This window comes from Maniola hyperantus, chromosome 14 (genome assembly GCF_902806685.2).
Source record: "Maniola hyperantus chromosome 14, iAphHyp1.2, whole genome shotgun sequence".
NCBI classification, from domain to species: domain Eukaryota; kingdom Metazoa; phylum Arthropoda; class Insecta; order Lepidoptera; family Nymphalidae; genus Maniola; species Maniola hyperantus.
In genome coordinates this window covers 4721220-4742978 of record NC_048549.1, presented here as the reverse complement: position 1 = coordinate 4742978, position 21759 = coordinate 4721220, and the positions used below count along the sequence as shown (strand labels likewise).

The 21759-nt window shown below is 37.8% G+C and overlaps 1 protein-coding gene across 4 annotated transcripts in view; it reads left to right on the top strand.

Annotated features, from left to right (window-relative positions):
• The first annotated feature begins 299 nt into the window (after positions 1–299).
• Positions 300–21759, top strand: part of MYPT-75D (Myosin phosphatase targeting subunit 75D) — a 50108-nt gene continuing 28648 nt past the window's right edge. For 2 of the 4 annotated variants that reach the window (XM_034975154.2, XM_034975153.2), the window contains exons 1-2: positions 300–540; positions 3754–3842. In XM_034975154.2, the coding sequence (XP_034831045.1) occupies positions 3763–3842 (80 nt within the window). In that variant the 5' untranslated portion in view covers positions 300–540; positions 3754–3762. Of the gene's footprint in view, positions 541–3735; positions 3843–21759 lie in introns of all 4 variants that reach the window. The other 2 variants (XM_069503155.1, XM_069503156.1) reach the window with 2 other exon arrangements.

Here is a 21759-nt window from a genome sequence, read left to right as displayed (position 1 = left end):
TGCTCACGAAAAAATTAGGTAACTTAACTAACTGCTAGTTAAATCACATATAAGTAGATGGCACAGTATGTCATTAACTATTTAACTTGCAGTGTATATCTTGTACGTTTGCATGGAAGCCTTCTTGTGCTAGCCCAACTCGCACTTGATCAGTTTTTTAAAGAATTTTTGAAGTTGGCAAATAGGTTAGTGCATTTCGTAGAAAGCAGCTGGCAACACTAACAAATGACAATCTCATCTATTTTATTTTTATCTGTAGTAGTCTATGAGTAGTCTGGTACTTTTATCGGTGGTCTGGTAGTCTGTCCGCTTGCCCGTTGCTCGTGTCCTTGTATCTTCTAGTTTTCTTCCTGTTAAAAATTTTCATGAAAAGTAACGGAAAATGCCGACTAACTGTAATACTTTGTGTTAGCCAGATTTAAATATGATTGATTTCAAGAACATTATGTGCTAAGCTGTTCATTAATGTGTGTTATGTGTTGTAAACTAATCAAGGCAAGGATGAAGCATACTTTTGCTTTGTAGTAATTAATTAAATCGGTAAGTGTCATCAAAATTAATTTAAATAGAATAAATTAATGTATACTTGACTTTAAATCAAACCCTATATGAATTTAAAAGTTTATTGGAGTACCTACCTACTTGACAAGTGAACATACCTTTCTAATTTTGTTGTTGTTATGATTTTCATAAAAAGTTTAATTAAGTACCTAAGTGTTTACAATATTATCTCTGAGATAACTTCAGGTTTCCCAAAGTTTCTTAACAATATAAATCCAATTGTCAATTAGTTATGGCTACTTTATAATCTTATCAGGTTAGTTATCATAAAGTGTACTACTTCAAGTATTGCTTTTTGCCAATTTTAAAATTATGTTCAAAACTATTGCGTTGTGTACGGTAATGAAAAAATACTTAACTACTTTATTAAGTAAATTATTTATCACTGAAATAGGTTCATTAACCTACTTAAAAGTTTAAACACTGCTGAATAACTGAACTAATACCTAGGTACCTACATACAATTTTTTAGGTTTAGTACACTATTTCATACTTAGATAAAAAAATATATGAATGTAGACCCTTATTAACAGTGTCATGATGTCGTATTATTATTTATGTGACTTTGGTGTTGAGAATTAAGTAGGTAATTGCTATTTATTAAAAATGGGTCACTTTATTTTATAACAAATTTAAATGGCACATTTAAGGCTTCAGAAAAGGTGTTTCCACTATAATTTAAGATTTCAATCTGCCACCTAAACAGTTTAGTTACAGATAAACTGTACAGAAATTAAATAAGTACTCAATTAAGTAGAACCACTTTAGTAGTTATAAAAATAAAGTACATACGCTCTTTTTATAAAACTGAATTGAAAGCTGATCAAATGGCATACTTGTTTAGATTTTTGATAACAACAATAATAAAACTTTATCTGCTACTGCTAACTAATAATTTATAGTAACTATAATATCACTGTTACGGTGCTTTCACACAAATGACAAACTCTAGTGAATGTTTATCTTTTGTTGGTTGTTGGTTGGTGGCCGGCAAGGACGTAAGTGCAGAAAGTGTTGAAGTAAATTAGTACATATAGAAGGGCTGTTTTTAAAAAAAATTGTGTTTTATCAAGCTGTTAAAATTAGTATGACACTGGACTTCAAGTTGTAAGCGAAAGTGTTGCAACCTGCAAAATCTTTGTTCAGAAGGACCTTGTTAGTACTATGTTTTTTTTTAAATAGATATAGCGAGCAAACGAGCAGGCGGGTCACCTGATGTTAAGTGATTACCGCCGCCCATGAACATTTGCAGCACCAGAGGAGCCGCCGATGCGTTGCCTGCCTTTTAGGAATTTGCACAGTTTGCACATGCGTGGAAAGAAGGATCTTACGGTGGCGCGCGGTGCGGTTGTAGAAAAAAGAGGGTGGAATGAGGTCAAAAAGCTCTTCAGAGCACTCCCCATTATACAGGCGATAGAACACGCATAGAGAGCTAACGTCTCTGCGGTGCTCCAGGCTTTCCAACGAGCCAGTTAGTTTGGGATCGTCCACAAGTCGAACAGCCCGCCTTTGGATCCGATCAAATGGAAGGAGTTGGTACTGGGGTGCTCCAGCCCAAAGGTGGGAGCAGTACTCGATGTGAGGGCGGACTTGCCCCTTATAGAGTAGGAGCCTATGCTCGGGGGGCGCGAAGTACCGCTTTGCTCTGTTGAGCACCCCAAGCTTTTTGAATGTTGCTAGCAGACAAATACTAAATGCCTTCAAATGTCAAGACTTTATACCATTCTACACTCACATGCTTGTCAACATCCTGCTTGGGCAACATTTGCCATGAGTGTCCTTAGTACTTACTTACAGGACGCAGAAAATAATGTAAATCGACGTTTAAAAAGAGATGTGGTTTTGTAGATCATTGTCTCTGTCGTTTAGACCAACAAAACGTCACATAGGTATGAGTGACAGAAACAATGCTCTACAAAGTCTAAATCTCATTCTTAAGTTTGATGTACATTATTTTCTGCAGCGTAGCTAAGTAACTAAGTACATTAAGTAGATATTCAAAAATTCATGTACTTAGTTACTTAGTAACAACCTTACTGCTGTACTCAGAGTCGCTTAATCGTTACTTAAGGTTAGTTAAAATGAGACAGAGCTAATCTCTCACATTAATCTGTCTCATTTTAACTGAATCTTAAGTAACGATTAGCGACTCTGATTATGGCTGTTAATAACCTTGACCTTAAGTAGTTAGTAATGGAAAGTGAAATGCTAGCAGGCAGTCTGACAGACTGACAAACACACATACATACATTCGTATTTACAATCTTAGTAACTAATTATGGATAATAATGTATGTAGCAGTTTAGAATTGTAAATAGCATGTGGGATCAATTCCCATTCATCTCCTGTTCAACTATTTTGTAAGATTTTGATCTCAGTCAAATCTTTTTGTTGTTATACACAATACAAAACTTTATCTTTATCTTTTACAGTGACAACACTGTAAAAGATAAAGATAAATGCGTATCTACTTTCTTATTTATTTACAAGATTTCTTCAAAAGATTAGAGACCTATACTTGTAAAGACACAATATAATATTTAGATATCAATAGACAAATATGAGGTTTTGTATTTTTCTTCTCATGACAAATGTTTCCAATAATGTTTTGGTTTGATTATACTTAATTCCCTTTTATTTATAGATAAATTATTTCTGTGTTTCCCTACCAAAACTAACCAATCTCAGGCTGAAATCTATAGAGAGTGCTTTGGCTTTGCTTAGACTTGAGTCACTGTTACAACAAGACAGATTTATGCCAGCTATATAACACTGTCATGTTTTAACCATGTCTTAAGTCAAAGCAAAGTCAGAGTCCGGTCTATAGATCTCACCTTTAGACATAGTAATATGCAAAATTTAGTTGTTGACTATTAGTTGACTATGACAGTTTGAGAATTCTGAACTCTGATCACTAGAACTCCAGCTATGGATTTTGACTTATCACAATCAATCCATCGCTGACCTACTACTGAGCATGGATCTCCTCTCTGAATAAGAAGTACCTAGGACATTGTCAGCCATACTAGCCCAGTGCGGATTGGCAGACTTCACACACCTTTGAGAAAATTATGGAGAGTTCTCAGCTGGTGTGTAGCTTCCCTCACGATGTTTTCCACTAAAGCAAGTTATATTTAATTGCTTAAGTTAGAGGTAGGTACATAATCTAAGTAGTTACAAATCTTATTTCAGCCAGCCAGGATGGAGCATGCAGATTTGGTGTCCGAGATGGCCCAGGTGGAGCATCTAACTACCCAGGAAAGGCTTCACCTGGCTAGAAGGTGAGTTCTTTCTTACCGATCATTCCTTCAATATCGTGGTCCTGTAAAGAGCCCCAGCCTCAAGTGGATCAGCTGTTTACATTTTCCTCTGCCATAAGCAGAGGCGGATTAAATGTCAAGAGTGCCCTAGGCCAGAGCCTCATAGGCGCCCCTCTAACAGCCGTATTAAAAAAATTACTAACTAATTTCAAAAGAACGAGGAATCGTCTCATTGCATAGGTGGTTGTTGGTGATTTATGCTATTTATGTGAATGAGTGAAGAACATCACATCATGATACTTTGCTATCTATCTATCTTGAAGTGACCGAAACTGCCTCTTCTTTAATACAAGAGGTAGTTTCGGTCATTTCAAGATAATATTACTTAGTAGGGATAATTAGGTAGGCCAGGTAATGGAACTCTATATGATCGCGCGCGCCCCTTCGTAACCTCGCGCCCCTATGCATGTGTCTAGTTTGCCTTAGGGGTAATCTGCCTCTGCCTATATGGGTATTTTAGCAAAGATTGTGTAACTTGCACTTGATTCTCAGCTGTCCTCGCAAATCACTCAGTCTAGTCAGATCAACTTGTTGGTGAGAGTACATTTGAGAGATAACTCATCATCATCATCATCATCATCATCATCACCATCACCGTGCTACAGTGCACTGGTCACCTCTCAGAGTGAGAAGGGTTTTGACCGTAGTCTACCATGCTGGCCAAGTGCGGATTGGCAGACTTCACACACCTTTGAGAACATTATGGAGAGCTCACGGGCGTGCAGTACCTCACAATGTTTTCCATCAAAGTTAAACCAAGTGATATTTAATTACTTAAAACGCACATAACTCCGAAAAGTTAGAGGTGCGTGCCCGGGATCGAACCTCCGACCTCCGATTAGGAGACGGACGTCTTAACCACTAGGCTATCACAGCTTCGAAAAGACAACTACAGTGTATTAAAACCCTTTTGACGACTTCCCTGGCACTGTATTGAGAGCTATGATCTTATAAGTGGGAGGACCTGGTTTGATTCCTGACAGGGGAAATTTTGGATTTTATGATTTCTAAATTGTGTCCGGTCTGGTACCGTAACTAGTTACCGCCCTAGCAGCGAAGCGGCGCGGCGAAGCGAATGCCGTGTAGAAACCATTCTGGGGCGCTTTGAATAAATCTGTCATACGAGGGGTATATATGTGTTAGCCCGCTTCCATCTTAGGGTGAAACCTATACAGCGCACTCTGTCTTTGCTTAGACTTAAGACAGAGTTTAAACGAGACAGGTGTATATCTCTCACGCAAATCTGTCTCGTTTTAACTCAATCTTAAGTCTGAGCAAAGTCAAAGTGCGCTCTATAGATCTCAGCCTGTCTGCATCATTACAAAGCTTTTTTTAAAAAGAATATTAGCCATGTTAAATGACTAATATTCCACTTTCCTCTCCAACTAAGTGTCAGGCTTGTGCTAGGAGTAGGTACGACAGTAGTGCAACGGGCGGGGTTTGAACCGTCGACCTTTCGGTTTTCAGTCCACTCCTTTACCGGTTGAGCTATTGAGGCTCAGCTCTAAAATCGATTCCAATATTTGTATCGAACAGACGAACGGGACGGCAAGAAGGCGAGTTAATAACAAATGTGTTAAAAATAACGAAAGAACATGGTCGTTCCCTTGAAATCTGCTATCTAGTTTACCTGTACTGTAGTTACATAGTATGTACCTAAGTAGTGTGCTCTTGTCGCGTTATCTCATCTCGATAATAATAGCTATCACGCATTGTAACATGAAAACTGGATAATCTTAAAGTTTTATAGATATACATACATACTTTATTGGTTTCTATAGTACTTGATAGTTCGAGATGGCAATCGGGATGGGGACGCCTCGCACACCCGCACAGCCCTCGCGCTCACCCAGTGCGGGATAGCGCGGGTGACGTGCGCCCCCCACCTCATACCCTGATTGCCATCTTGACCTCTCGCGTACTATAGAAACCAATAAAGTATGTATGTATATCTATAAAATAACCTACTTTAGAGTCTCAAGGCAACACCATCACAGCTGCACGAGACAGTTCGTTGTCAGTTTTACAATCATCATTATCTACCAATAGACGTCAGCTGGACATAGGTCGCCTGAACCCCCTGCGACTCGATTGATATCATTTGTCCACCTAGTAGGTCTTCCAACTGCGCTTTCCGGTGCGAGATCGCCATTCTATCGGTTTTTAGGGTTCCGTACCGCAAAAGGAAAAAAAAAATAGTACCTATTTTCGATTTTCGAAGTAAGACAACTATATCAAGTGGGGTTTCATATGAAAGGGCTTCACCTATGCATTCAAAAACAGATTTTTATTTATTTTCATGCATCATAGTTTTTGAATTATCGTGCAAAATGTCGATAAAATACGACTGTAGTACGGAACCCTCGTTGCGCGAGCCTGACTCGCACTTGGCCCGTTTTTTTTAACCTAACTATGTGCCCTGCCCATTGTCACTTCAGCTTCGCAACACGTTGAGCTAAGTCGGTTACTCTGATTCTCCTACGAATCTCCTCATTTCTGATTTGATCAGTAGAGGAACTCCAAGCATAGCTCTCTCCACCGCCCGCTGAGTGACTTTGTGAGTTTTCTTCTTAAGCCCATAGTGTCGGATCCATATGTTACAATAGGTATTATTAATTATTATAATATTTCCTTTAACATCAGGAAGCTCTACATACTTTTACTATTCCGTCTATGATAGTATGGATACACTCATCAACTTCACAGGTTTCGCATGAATCAACTATCTATTGCATATTGTGTACCTAATAGCTATTCTTATATTATGTGATTGTTATGAGAGTATTCATAATTGCATAGAAATACCTACTCCACCCACATTCTCTTTGCACAATCAAAATAGACCTTCAACATGTGCTTTGAGTTAAAAGGTCTATGGATTTGTCAGGTTTGGCGCCTATCTATTATCTACCTACAGTACGCGGCAGAAAGTAATATACATCGGCCTTTAGAATGACATCTTTGTAGTGTTGTCTCTGTCACTCATACCTACACTGCGATAAGGCTATCTTGGCGCGTGGCGAAAATCTGAACTAACGTTGCCATCAAGTGTCCCCTTTGTTCTTGTTTGAATATTCTAAGCCTTTGTTCTCCAATAGCGCCCCCCTGTCAGTGTCATTCAAGTGTCACCGACACGTTTGGTCGGTCTCAATGACAGAGACAATGCTCTACAAATCTTCTATCTCCTTCTAAAAGTTTATGTACATTACTTTCTGCGGCGTACTCTACCTATCTACACCACGCCACTAATAGACACCACTAGACTCCACCCACGATTCATATAAAAAATCACCCACGATCAGATAAAAAGTTTGCAAATTAAGTAATTAGCAATTATAATATCGTAATGGTGTCGTATCAATAGCTTAATGCCAACCTACCTAATAGAAATCTTGCTTTTGTAACCGACTTTAAATTCGAAATGTTTTTTGTGCACATTGGTGTACAGTGATGGATAAATCTCTTCACTCTCTATGAAAGCTCGCCATCTTGTTTCAATAGACAACATTAACTGTCAACAATAACAGTGACGTCATTCGATTTATCGAGATAATCAGGATAGCAGAGCTTGAATTTCGAAAGATATCTTAGTATTTAAGAGGCTGAAGCTTATTTCACACTACGGGATATAAATTATATTATAGTCGGGTCAAAATAGACATTCAAAGGTTACAATAATTCGCACAGGGCAAAAAATTGGTACGAATGTTGGGAACATCGATATAAATCGATGGGGACTTTTCACGATTCATTTATATATTCGCTAATTATTGAAATCTCGAATGTCTATTTTAACCGGACTATAATATAATTTATATCCCGTAGTGTGGAATAAGCTTTGGTGTCCTGAAATGTAAAAATTACACAATCTCATACAATAAAAAGAAACGTCCCAATTTACCCACTGACTGAATTATCAACACCCAGCCCAAAGCCTAGAAACCTGAAATCTGAAAATTAATTCTGGACAATCTGAAATCTGAAATTTTATAATGTAGACAAAAAACAAGGCCAGATTTTCGAAATTCACAAGTCCAGGGAGTCAAGTCTGTCTAACACGTGTAAAGTTTCTGCGCTCTAGGGATGGACGATAGAACTGTGGTCTGTAATAGAGGTGTCAAAAAATAATGTACCTAATAAATTTATTAAATATATAAATGTATTCAAGATATTCGTTTTTAGATTAAAACAAAATTGAATACAATATATAATAAGTAGTGAAAATTTGAGAAAATCCTTCCTAAAAAATAACTCAGGCGTTCGATCTTTGATACGCCGCGCGCGGCGCGACCGAGCGACGATATTAGAATAAAATATATTAGGTAGGTACAGCTGAATACAAATATCGTCGCGATTCGACGGTGAATAATTATTACATCGAATTTTCGTATTGGCCTGTTACATGTTGACTGTGATGATACGAGTATGCGGCTAGTATTTTTATCATTTTGTTTGTTTCGTAATAAATTTTGAATGCAGTTTTATTTATTTGTGAACTTGAGTGTCGATAAATATTTAATGCGAATAATTGTAATGTAGATTAGGCAAAATAATGTAGATTAGGTACATTTTTGTGTTGTGATAGATTTGTGTCGCGCGTTAATAATACCTATTATAGTAGATTTGTTCTTTTTGGAAATACTTGCGTCATTTTATAAATCGTATGAGAAAATGTTTTTCAAAATGTAGGTATTATCATACATTTAAGTATTATAGGTAATAGGTTAGGTACGTGAAGTGGTATTGTTCTTTTTAGAAATCATCATCATCATTTTATAATTCGTATGATAATAAATATGTAGAAATGTATGATAATAAATATAGTAGTTACCTACTAAAAAGATTTTTTTATAGGTAACTAGGTAAACTTACCTACCTATTGTATTGTAGGTATCTACTTGACATTGCTTTATCGTTCTACTTGTTTTTATTTTTACATACATAGGTAGGTACTAGGTACTGTATTCCGCGACAGGTTGAGATGGCAATCGGGGTATGAGGCGGGGGTGACACCCCGTACACCCGCACGTCACCCTCGCTCGCCCGCACTGGGTTAGCACAGGGGCCGTGCGGGTGTGCGGGGCATTCCCTCCCCGATTGCCATTTCGACCTGTGGCGAAGGTATGCATTGGGTACCTATTAAGAGTAAAATTTAAAATTTAAATCAATCGAGTTAAATACAAGCTATACCCTAGTTCTCGACCTTATTGACGGTTATGAGAAAGTTGTTTTTTGTCATATTCTTGTTCAGTAGGTATCATTCATAGATTGTTAAAATGTTGTTCCCTATGTCAATAAGGTCGGAAATCGCTTGCACCCATTTATCTGCTTGCGCCTCATGGTGAAATCGGTGCAAGCAAATCTCGACCTTATTGACGGTTATGAGAAAGTTGTTTTTTGTCATATTCTTGCTCAGTATAATTCATAGATTGCTAAAATGCTGTTTTCTGACGTATGTCAATAAGGTCGAAAATCGATTGCACCCATTTTTCTGCTTGCGCCTCACGGTTCAAGCATTTTTTTTTGTGTAACAAAATAATGTAACGTTAATAATTATTAAATATTTGTCTGTAACACGTGATAATATTGTGATACACACATGAACCTGTATTTGACACCTCTAGTCTGTAACGCAGTGTTTACACTAATGCAGTTCTATGTTTTTGTCTACACATATTTTCACTGATATGGAATCAATATTGTTTTTGTCATTTCTTTGTAGTTACTTAAGTGATTAATAAATAAATTTCAATTTTAGTTTGAAACCGTGGGTGATCGCTAGTTTATAAAAGTCGCTCTAACGCATTTCTGTTGGTCGTAAATGGTTCAAAAATGTATTGTTATAGTAATTAATAGAAGCTGTTTGAAGCCTAGCTGAGAGGAAGTAGGTAGGGTAGGTAAGTAATTAACACATTTAAAACCGGCCAAGTGCGAGTCAGACTCGCGCACTGAGGGTCTCGTACTACAATCATATTTTATCGACATTTTGCACGATAAATCAAAAACTATTATGCCTAAAAATAAATAAAATCGGTTTTAGAATGTACAAATAAAGTCCTTTCATATGATACCCCATTTGGTATAGTAATCTTACTTTGAAAGTTGAAAATAGCAATATTTGTTTATGACCACAATTTTTTTTTGTGTCATGTAACCACAAATTCACGGTTTTCAGATTTTTCCCCGAATGTCTGCTATATAGACATGTGTCCGCTATAGCTTAACTTAACTGAAAACCGCTGCCGTGCCTATAGCGTACCGTAGCGTTATTGTCGTAGCTAACAACGGTTATCAGCTAACATCTATGACGAACCACCTGTCAACGCAACGCTGCCAACTGGCAACTGACAATGCATTGTTTGGTTTTTTGGTAACTAGAAACGCAATAATTATGCCTTCTTTTTCTTTATTTCACTGAAAGCTGAGAAGGAGCGGTTATTGGCTACCGGCTTAGTAACTAAGAACTTGATAAACCAAAGCCGACCTTATCTCTATTACGCTAAGGCTTAACTGTACATGTACTTGTCCATTACACTTTGATCTATCAATCTTAATACAGTTAGCCTTAGAGTAATAGAGATAAGGTCCTCCTTGGTTTATCAATCTTCGTGAAATGTTTTTTTAACTGGATTGTGGCAAACTATTTGTGCAGGCGTCCACTGTAGTTTGACCTATGTCAATGATCATTATAATTAAACTTTGCTGCTATGAACTTAAGGTTGTGATTACTTCACGATATTCATGAAAGTAAAATTGGTTTTATTTTAGTGTGCGCGCTAGCTCTAGTTACGCAGACGGTATTGATACGGCAGCTAGCTTAGTTACTACAACGAAAACCGCTGCGCGTTGCGCATATTAAATTAGTTGAAACACAACTCTGATACCGATATTCGGCAACGGTTATCAATATTGGTATTGAAACTAAATAACTGTTGATTAACCGTTGCCAGAAATAGCCAATAACGCCCATCTTTACTGCTATAAGATCTACCTACCTGCCAAATTTCATGATTCTAGGTCAACGGGCAGTACCCTGTAGGTTTCTTGACAGACCGACAGACAGACAGACAGACAGACAACAAAGTGATCCTATATGGATTCCGTTTTTCCTTTTGAGGTACGGAACCCTAAATATGCATAAACAGTTGGTCATAATGTTCTCACTTTTTCTCATAAACTTTCACTCAGTGCAAGAAGACTATTGAGACTGGACAGTTAACTGTATTGTTACGTGGGCTTACGCAATTTTTCCTGCATATAGTATTCCCACTGACGCGTATCTGTATATATAAAACTAGCTGATGCCCGCGACTTCGTCCGCGTGGTTTTACGTTTTTCAAAATTCCGCAGGAACTCTTGATTTTCCGGGATAAAAAGAAGCCTATGTTTTAATCCAGGGTATCATCTATCTCCATTCCAAATTTTAGTCAAATCCGTCCAGTGGCTTTTGCGTGATTGAGCAACAAACATCCAAACATCTAAACATCCAAACATTCACAATTTTACATTTATAATATTAGTAGGATAGGATTAAGAGGAACCATCACACTAATATTACAAAGGTGAAAGTTTGTATGTGTGTTAAACTACCGGACATCTGAAGTTTGGAATGGAGATAACATATACTTTTATTCCGTAAAAATCCATGGTTCCCGAAGGATATTTTGAACGTATATCCACGCGTATACGAAGTCGCGGGAAGCATCTAGCATTGTACATAAACTATAAATTATGGCAAGGTCCCCTAATTAAAAAAAGAAAGCTAAATACTTAACTGCTTTACAATTTTAATTCAAGAAAACCAAAATCTTTCGTAATATAACTACCTACTTGGTAAGTTTATTGCCCGGTAATACTTAATTGTAATATCTTTTGCTCTGTGGGTTTCACTCTCTCTCTATATCCATAGTATTTCAATAAGTGACTTACGGCCGAAATTAATAAATTAAGTGCGCCTTCTGCCACAATGTGCCGCGCTGCCTCAGCACGGATGCAGCGGGAGCGCTGCTTTGTAAATCCATATAATTTCGACCGATGAACTGACGCGCGGCCGCTGCGCGGGTGTTTATTTATATAGATTTATAAAGCAGCGCGGCCGCAGCGCTGCCTCCGCGCGACACTTTGCGGTAAATTTGAAGGCGCACTAAGAGCCCTCGCCCACGGCGACTTTTTGTAGCGAATCTAGCGATATAGTAGCGATGCTGTCGTGCGTCCCCATCGATACAGTCGCGAAGCGGTCGCTAGCTGTGTGCCCTCGCCCACGGTCTCAGATTCAGTCGCGATGCAAACGCGATATTGTCGCGCTTCTGTGTCGATGCAAACGAGAAAAAATGTTGCACTGATGCTCGGTTCTCTATTTACGCGCCACCCTCCCTCCGTTCTTCCCCCGATGTCGTCCGACAAAGTCGCGCGTTTGCATCGATACAGTCGCGATGCAGTAGCGCGTTGCAAATGCGACTAACACGCGTTAGTAGTGATGCTGGCGTGCGTTTAGTAAACGCGCGACAGCATCGCTACAAAAAGTCGCCGTGGGCGAGGGCTCTAATAGTCAATCTATTCATAGTCGATCGATAGCAGCGTTGTTATTTGTCAAAAAACCGGCTAAGTGCGAGTCAGGCTCGCGCAATGAGGGTTCCGTACTGCAGTCGTATTTTTCGACATTTTGCAGGATAATTCAAAAACTATGATACATACAAAAAAACTGTTTTAGAATGCACAGGTGAAGACCTTTCATATGATACCCCACTTGATATAGTTATCTTACTTAGAAAATTGAAAATACTAATTATTAGTTCATGACCACAATTTAATTTTTTTTGTGTGATGTACCTTAACCATAAATTCACGGTTTTCAGATTTTTCCCCAAATGTCAGCTATAAGATCTACCTACCTGAAAAATTTCATGATTCTAGGTCAACGGGAAGTACCCTGTAGGTTTCTTGACAGACAGACAGACAGACAGACAGACAGACAGACAGATAGATAGATAGACAGACAGACAGACAACAAAGTGATCCTATAAGAGTTCCGTTTTTCGTTTTGAGGTACGGAACCCTAAAAATTGTACGATCTTTTTTTAACAAATACCAACGTTGTTTAAGTGTCTTGTCGAAAGATTACAGTACAGTTAGTACAAGATTGAACAAGGCATTTATCGTTAATGGTTTCGTTTGCTCCTCACTATCAATGTTTACGTATTGTCTCACAGTATGAGTTGGCCATAACAGTCAGTATTGGACTCATCGAGTAAAAGAAATAGTATACGCAATGGTCCAACTCTCGCCACAATTTGTCTCTCTTACACATTCGCAAAAAAGTGAGACAGATATACGCTGTCATTCTGTTTAATTTGGCATTTATTATTTCGTTTTCTGACGCATTTGACAGAAGATTGACAGCGTGACAGTGACAGTCAAGTGACAGCCCACCGCACACTCTATGGTATGTGTGTCTATGGTAATTTGTCTAAGATCACTAAAAACCTCAAGAAACTTGTGTCCAGAGCCAAATTTTCATCAGATTAAAAAAAAGTTACCGCTTTCTAGTCTGTTACTCTGTCATTGTCAATAAAAAATAAATCAAAACAAACCAACATAGAAACTGAAACAAAGGGAACAATCGCTTTAGTTTTAAGTAGAAAACTGAAGTTTTACTGATTATTAGGTATATATTATTGTACGTAATACAACTTTGGTAGAAACAACTTCGACGAGGAAGCTGACAGAAGAATACAGCTGGGCTGGGCAGCATTTGGAAAATTCGTCAAGTCTTCAATTCGCCGCTACCCCAAAGCCTAAAGACGAAATTCTTTAATGAGTGTGTCCTACCTGTGATGACGTATGGCGCTGAAACGTGGACACACAAGTTCAAAGTCGCTCAGCGGGCTATGTTGGGTATCTCTCTGAGGGACAAAATCCGTAACAAGGAAATCCGTAGGAGGACCAGAGTGACCGACATAGCCCAACGAATTAGCAATCTGGAGTGGCAGTGGGCAGGCCACGTCTGCCGCAGAACCGATGGCCGATGTGTTCTGGAGTGGAGACCGCGTATCAGCAAGCGCAGTGTGGGACGACCTCCAACCCGCTGGACTGACGACCTTAAGTAAGTTTACTCTCTCTCTTCGGATCACGCCCACATAATGTACTAATTACTAGGTAATACAAATCTCTTGATCTGAATTCTGACACATAGACAAGTGGCCAGGTTTGAAGAGTATAGTGAAATCATAACATAACTTCATATGTACCTACCTACTTAAATAATTACTGTCTACTAGGTACCTAGCATTAAATGAGTTCATATGTACCTACCTACTTAAATAATGACTGTCTACTAGGTACCTAGCATTAAATGAGTTCAAAAAGGGCTGAGCCATCATTAATTATTATATTTGTTAGAACAGTTTTGACTACTGACCGCTTGATAAATGGCAACACATTTTAGACATAATCTTGTGGTACACTGAAGTTAAAGTTGCAATAAAACATCTAGGTAGTCTATTACAGAAAGGAAACTCTATATTACACTTTAATAATAATCAATAAAGTTTTCTTTGTTTAAGACATGTAATGAAGTTCGGGACCTTGAGTTTGAGCTGTATTTTAGTGTATGCATAAAAGTTATCTGTCTATTTATCTGCTGGCTTTTCACAGCTCATCCGTTCAACCAATTTTGACGAAAGGTACAAAGATCTTTCATCCTGGGCATGGATATAGCCTATTTTTTAAATAACCTAGGCTCTGAAAATTGAACAGTTCCCACAAGATAAATGAAGTTGCGAGTACATGCTGGAGAAAGACTTAGGCTACTTTTATCCCGGAAATCAGTGTGGATAAAGTCACGGGCATCATCCACTTATTATTTATATTATAAATAAAACTTAGACCTCATTAAGATAGATAGTAAAATAAGAGGAACAGTTATTGTCTAATTAGCAATTTAAAAAATTAAAGATCAATAATTTCTATTTTTTCAGTGATACCTGTGGACCAGTTAGTAATTCAAAGCCTGTGGATTACCACACAACCTACCTAATCCACTTTGTTAGAAGAATGCAAGTTGATATTGCTGCATCAAGACTACACCCTACAGGATCCTCATAAGTCATCTAAGTGCAGTGACACTGCGCAACAAACTACAGTTTTATAATAATATAAAAATTTAATAGTAAATAAAATGTTTTTTTGTCTCTGCTTTTCTATTAAGTACATAGTGTTTTTATAGCTAGTCATGCCATAATAGATTCTTTTATAGGCATTTCAATTTATACCTACCTACATACAACGGGCTAGCTTTTGAGACTTGCCGCCTTGATGGAGGAAAAAAAAGAGTAGATAGGGACGTTCCGGAGGGTCTCTGGATTCACCCATACAAAAAGTGAGTGAGTCTCTCGCTGAAGGAGTGAAGGGGTTGACTTACCCCGCCGCCCCTATCGAGGCCCGTTTTAAGTCAATGACAATTTTATCAAAATTAAAAATTCATTTAAAAAGTATACGTCCCCGGCGGAAGGTCACTCCTACCAAAGGGAATGATTTCCCTCCCCTCCCTCTTACTTCAGCTACCCCCGTCAAGGCGGTACGACGTTTTCAAAATGTTTATTCATACAAATAAACAAAATTGAAGATTGCCTGTTACGTTCTCAATAAGCTCTGTGAGCTAATCTTTGAAGTGTTGAACCGATTTTGATGAGACTTGGTGCACAAACAGTTGGGGACAGTGTGGTTAATTCTGTTAGACAAGGTCTAAATCTATTGCTATCCTTTTCTGCAGTGCAGGGAGCTTATGAAAGGAACAGCAATACACACATAAACCTGTCATTTTAATTTAGTTTTGATCATAGATTCCTGGAAATATCCAGGCAGGCAAATTCCAGGATACCTTTTAACTATTATTAGCATCATCTGAGAACTTATTTTTTTAGGATGAAATAAAACAAATTAAATCATTTTATTTAAATTTGAGACTATAAGTAGGTAGGTATGCATATAAGTATTTTACATCAGCTGTAAAATTCATAAGGTGTATTTAAGTAGGTACATCATAAACAGTTCAAATTATATAGGTATTCTACAAGTCTGATGACCCCCGGGTTAGTTGCAGTCTTGACTCTTGAATTAAGTTAGGTCTTAGTGGCCCTAGCTTAGGTAGCTGGAAGATAGGCAACATAATCTAGTAAGTATAGGTTAGGTACCATAGATGATCTGCAACCTGAAAATAATATTTTATTTTAGAAACATACTTATATAAATAAGCTAGCTAAATTTGGTAGGTAGGTCCATTTCATACTAACTTATACCCTTCTATACTAGCTTGTGCCCGCGATTTTGTCCGCGAGGACTTCACAAATTTCAATTAGATAGATCAGTCAGTCAGTTTTTCCTTTTATATATGTATATATATAGATAAATTAGGTACCTAATTTCTTGTTTGGGAATGGATGCAAGGAATGGTAGGTACCTAGTAGGTGGGTATTTTCTGTTATTGTATGCATGTTTATTAATATACCTACCTACTGCCTCTATGAGGTAGGTAGGTACCGAATAAGTTTGAAAATATTCAGTTAGTAGGTAGGTACCTACCTAGGTTTCTATTCTGCTGAAAAAATGGGTTGATTTCAATCAGATATAGCTGTACCAACTTATATGTATAATTGAATCAATCTTCTTGGTGAACTGTTTTAAATGATGGTAAAATAATGTAAGTAGGCACCTACTTAGTAGTAAATTTGAGCCACACGTTTGATGTACCTACCTATAAGGCTTAGAATAATATTATGTAGGTATTAGGTAGGTAATAAATTGTGCATATCTTACCTTTGCCTCACTGATCAAGGTATGACATACTCTTTGTGATCGATCTTCTAACGCTACAATTCTACCTTAACATTCAGTAAATGCATTCTGCGAGCTATATGTATGGATGGCATGGCTATCGCTGCACAAAATGATTCATCCGAGATGCACTATTATCATTATCTATCATTTTAGCCTGCGGATGTCTGTCTTCTACATCCAGTCTTGAGGCATCCTCATTCAGCCACTTCACGTTAGGTACCTACCTACTCTATAATGTGGACGGTCCATCAGAGAACCTGTTTCTTTGACGGATGCTCAACCCAGTACGACATGAATGGATTGTTCACTGCCACTTCAACTTGCTGGGGGGTTTGGGCTATGTGAGAACCTGTTTCTTTGACGGATGCTCAACCCAGTACGACATGAATGGATTGTTCACTGCCACTTCAACTTGCTGGGGGGTTTGGGCTATGTGAGAACCTGTTTCTTTGACGGATGCTCAACCCAGTACGACATGAATGGATTGTTCACTGCCACTTCAACTTGCTGGGGGGTTTGGGCTATGTGAGAACCTGTTTCTTTGACGGATGCTCAACCCAGTACGACATGAATGGATTGTTCACTGCCACTTCAACTTGCTGGGGGGTTTGGGCTATGTGAGAACCTGTTTCTTTGACGGATGCTCAACCCAGTACGACAGGCATGGATTGTTCACTGCCACTTCCACTTGCTGGGGGGTTTGGGCTATGTGAAAACCTGTTTCTTTGACGGATACACTGCGCACATCACAAATTACGCCACTGAACCAAATTTAAGTTACACAATCACGACGGTTAGCTTTGACTGCCTTCCTAAACATTCTCCTTGCCTCCGTGGGCAAATTAAGGCTCTTCACTTATTAAAATTCATCATTTTGTTTAATTATCAATAAGCTTTCACGCTTCTCTCACCGAGTATTTTTTGGTGAATTACAATTCGACTATCGACTCGTATCCATAAGCGAAAATGACGTCATTTACTAGTTTTAGGACGTCAAACTTAGGACTCGTACTGCCAAATTACTCGATATTGGTATTGGTGTAGGTAAACGCAAACCATTCTCGATGGTGACGTAGTTATATGGTAATTGGTATCGTAAAGTTGAAAGCTATACTCGCAAACACTCGATCATCTTTAGTTCGCAATATTTCCGCTGTGTCGCTGCCTGTAGATGTATGGAAACAGTCGATTTCGAGATTGGTATTTTTAAAACTATAAAATCTTATACTAACTGTACAGATAGGATTGATTATTAATTTCAGCTGTTAGGCTGGACGTTTAGCTATCGTCAATTTATTGTATCGATTAGCAATCATCCACATTCCACGTTGCGTGGGTTTGCTTTGCGCAGACAAAGTAGTAGGCTTGTATTGGCTTCGAAATCAATAAACAACTCGAAACTAGTAGGTAATTCAAATATGTATCTTGCACACTTTGTAAAAGTATAGTCTAGTTACTCTAGTTTATTGAAAGCGTAGTCGTCTTGACCAACCAGAGAAATTGCAAACACAGGTCGACCTACTTTTAATAGCTTACGTTTTATTTCTTTTATTTCGCTTGAACGGATTGTTAAGAATTGCCAAAGTTACTAAATTATCTATGTATAGTTTATTGTTATCAATCGAGATGTCACTCTGAGATAAAGTTGATGTATCGAAGCGACTCGGCTAGAACGCGTTTTGTTCAGATTAGAATGATATAGGTGCATAGATAGATAGGAATAGGGTTGACAGATGGGAGTGTCATCTGTACCGTTTTGGACTCCGAGGACTAGAAAATACGAGGACTCTGTATATCTTCATACGGACGAAATGAATACTATTTATAATAGATACCTAATTATAATTATAATCAGTTGATAAGTTACTTAGCAACATTGTTATTTTTCTAAAGACTCGACAAAGAATAACGTTGCTAAGTAACTCATCGACTGATTAAAGAAAGGATTGATTATATTAATTTCGGCCATTTAATCAATAGCTGTAACTTTAGATGTGAAACGATCGCTCAATCGATGATAATCTGTAAAAATAGCGCCATTTTTTATATAATTATTTCAAAACCACGATCACGTAGGTAAGTACTAAGTAACTACCTTAACATAAAATGAACTATTTATAGTTTGTATATTTAACTAGTTTTTACCTTGTTTTTAAGAAACCTTCCAAACAATTCGCTCCTCTTTTTTAGTTTAGCTACTTTCCAATATTTTCGAACAACTACTAATAACAAAAAAAAACCGGCCAAGTGCGAGTCAGACTCGTGCACCAAAGGTTCCATACTACACATTTTAATTTGTTTTGTGATATAACGACAAATTCACTGTTTTCGGATTTTTTTATTTACTTATGCTATAAGACTTACCTTCCTGTCCATGATTCTAGGTCAACTGGAAGTACTCTATAGGTTTTCTTGACAAGCACGACGGACAGACAGACAGACAATAAAGTGATCCTATAAGGGTTCCTTTTTTTCGTTTTGAGGTACGGAACAATAAAAAGTAACGAAAACAACAGTTTAATTTAATTAATTCTTTTTATCAATGTAAAAGTCAATTTCTAATTTAATAGGTAAGTATTTCTTCTCAAGTTAACACGGATAAATTCGTGCTCATAACCTTGTGTCTGAATGATATTTTAGTTTTCTGCGTGATATAAAGTGAAAACGGTTTCACTTTTACGATTGCATGCCGGCGAACTGTTACCCCGGTATATTAACAGTAAAATATAAAGGCCGAAGCAGAAATGGTAATACGCGTAAAGCTCCACATCACACAACGCGCGGCGACGGTAACGGTAGGTACGGTAGACGGGAAGGGCCAGCGCTTACAGTTTAGGGTTCCCTACCTCAAAATGAAAACGGAACCTTTATAGGATCACTTTGTTGTCTGTCTGTCTGTCAAGAAACCTATAGGATACTTCCCGTTGACCTAGAATCATGAAACTTGCAAGTAGGTATGTCTAAGCACACGCAAGGGAAAAATTCGAAAACCGTGAATTTGTAGGTACATCACAAAAAAAAATTTAAATGTGTTCATGAACAAAGAATTAGTTATTCAATTTTCAAAGTAAGGTTAATATACCCCACTTGGTATATTAAAATTACTTTGAAAATTGAAAAACTTTCAAAGATAATTGAAAATAAGAAAATTGAAAATACCCAGATTGAAAGTGGAGGGAAAAACTGATGCTGGACGGGCGTTCCATTATCCATATCCCAGCGGTTTTAATTAGAAATGAGGAGGCAAATCGCTTCGTTCCTACGTGTCCGTGAAATTTCGATTAGTGGGTACGAGGGCAGACCTTGACGACCTTGCGGTAGATAGTAGAAAGATGAATGAAGAACCAGGTCAAAAGTTCTTGGGCACACTTTCCCAAATATATCCTGTAGAATACCGAGTAAAAGTAAACAATCCTGAGTAAACAATCAATCGTATCGATCTATCGATCAAAGTCACAGATTTGAATTTCAGCGAATTTGATGTCAATTTTATTTCATACTAGATGATGCTCGCGATTTCGTCCGCGTGGATTTAGGTTTTTAAAAGTCCCGTGGGAACTCTTTGATTTTCCGGGATAAAAAGTATCCTATGTCCTTAACCAGGATGCGAACTATCTCTGTACCAAATTTCATCAAAGTCGGTTGAACGGATGGGCCGTGAAAAGCTAGCAGACAGACAAACAGACACACTTTCGCATTTATAATATTAAGTATGGATATGGATGGTATGGATTATGTCTAACGGTCGTCTAATATTAGAAACAGGATTTGAGCGCGAGTTTACTAAACAATTTTTGTGACATTCCTATAGCCTTTCCAAAACAAAAGATGGTGATTACGTGTGCGTCGTGCGTACCACAAAATATGTTGGTATGGATAAACAATGTTGGCTTGGGGATTTGACGTGTAATCATCCTACCAACGAGATACTTACATAATTTATTGTTTTCCAAAATAATGGTTAGTCTTAATATATTTATATATTAGGAAACGGTGACTGACTGACTGATCTATCAACGCACAGTTCAAACTACTGCACGGATCGGGCTGAAATTTGGCATGCATATTATGACATAGACATCCGCTAAGAAAGGATTTTTTTAAATGCAATCCCTAAAGCGGTAAAACAGGGGTTTGAAATTTGTGTAGTCCACGCGGACGAAATCGCGAGCATAAGTTAGTTCAAATATTTACTTTCGGAAAACTACTCATACAATGGTATACCTAACTAATGGATTACTTACCTGAATTTTGCAATTTAGTCTACACTGATTTCCATCATTGCTTGTGGTTAAGAAATCTATGCAAATGACTTTTTGACGAATTCAAAAAAACAATGAGGGGCGTTAATTTTAAAGTGAATAGGTACTTTACGTTGGGCGATTTTGAGGTGGGTAAAAACTTCAAGGTCGCGTCACCTACATGCTAATTTTATTAGCTTTCAAAATTAGCTCTTTAACGAAACCACAGACCAGCACCTATAGACGCCCAAATTATCCGGACACCCCCGATCACCAAGCTTTGGCAGTTGCTTAGCATAAAAGTTGGCCCACGCCTGTTCGGTACCCTCATTCCGCACATTGTCTATATTTATGTGACTTTGAGTCCACCAATCACAACAAAGCATTCTCCCCTGTCCCTAGCCGACATTTTACGATTTTGTTTTCATGCAAATCCTTGTAAGTATATCCTACTCTTGAGAGGTTGAATTCGCTGTGAACGAAATCTATACCCTACTATAATAAGTCAATGGGTTCAATTTTTTATTGGAGTGTCAAGTATGCTTTCGGCAGTCAATAGTTCAAGTAGTCGGAGTACCTTCTAACGGCTCCTTAAATCTCTTATTTCATAGTTTTAAGTTTTCTCTTCTGTCCGCTAGTTCCCACTCTCCACTGACTGCTAACTTTTTTAAACAAAAGTTTAAATATAGTAAGCAGAAAGAAAATTCAGGGTCAATGAAGCAATTTAAAGTGTTTTATAGAGTTCGCATTGTTTATATTATATATCCTTTTAGCAAGTCTCTAACCGGGGTCGGCCAGGTATT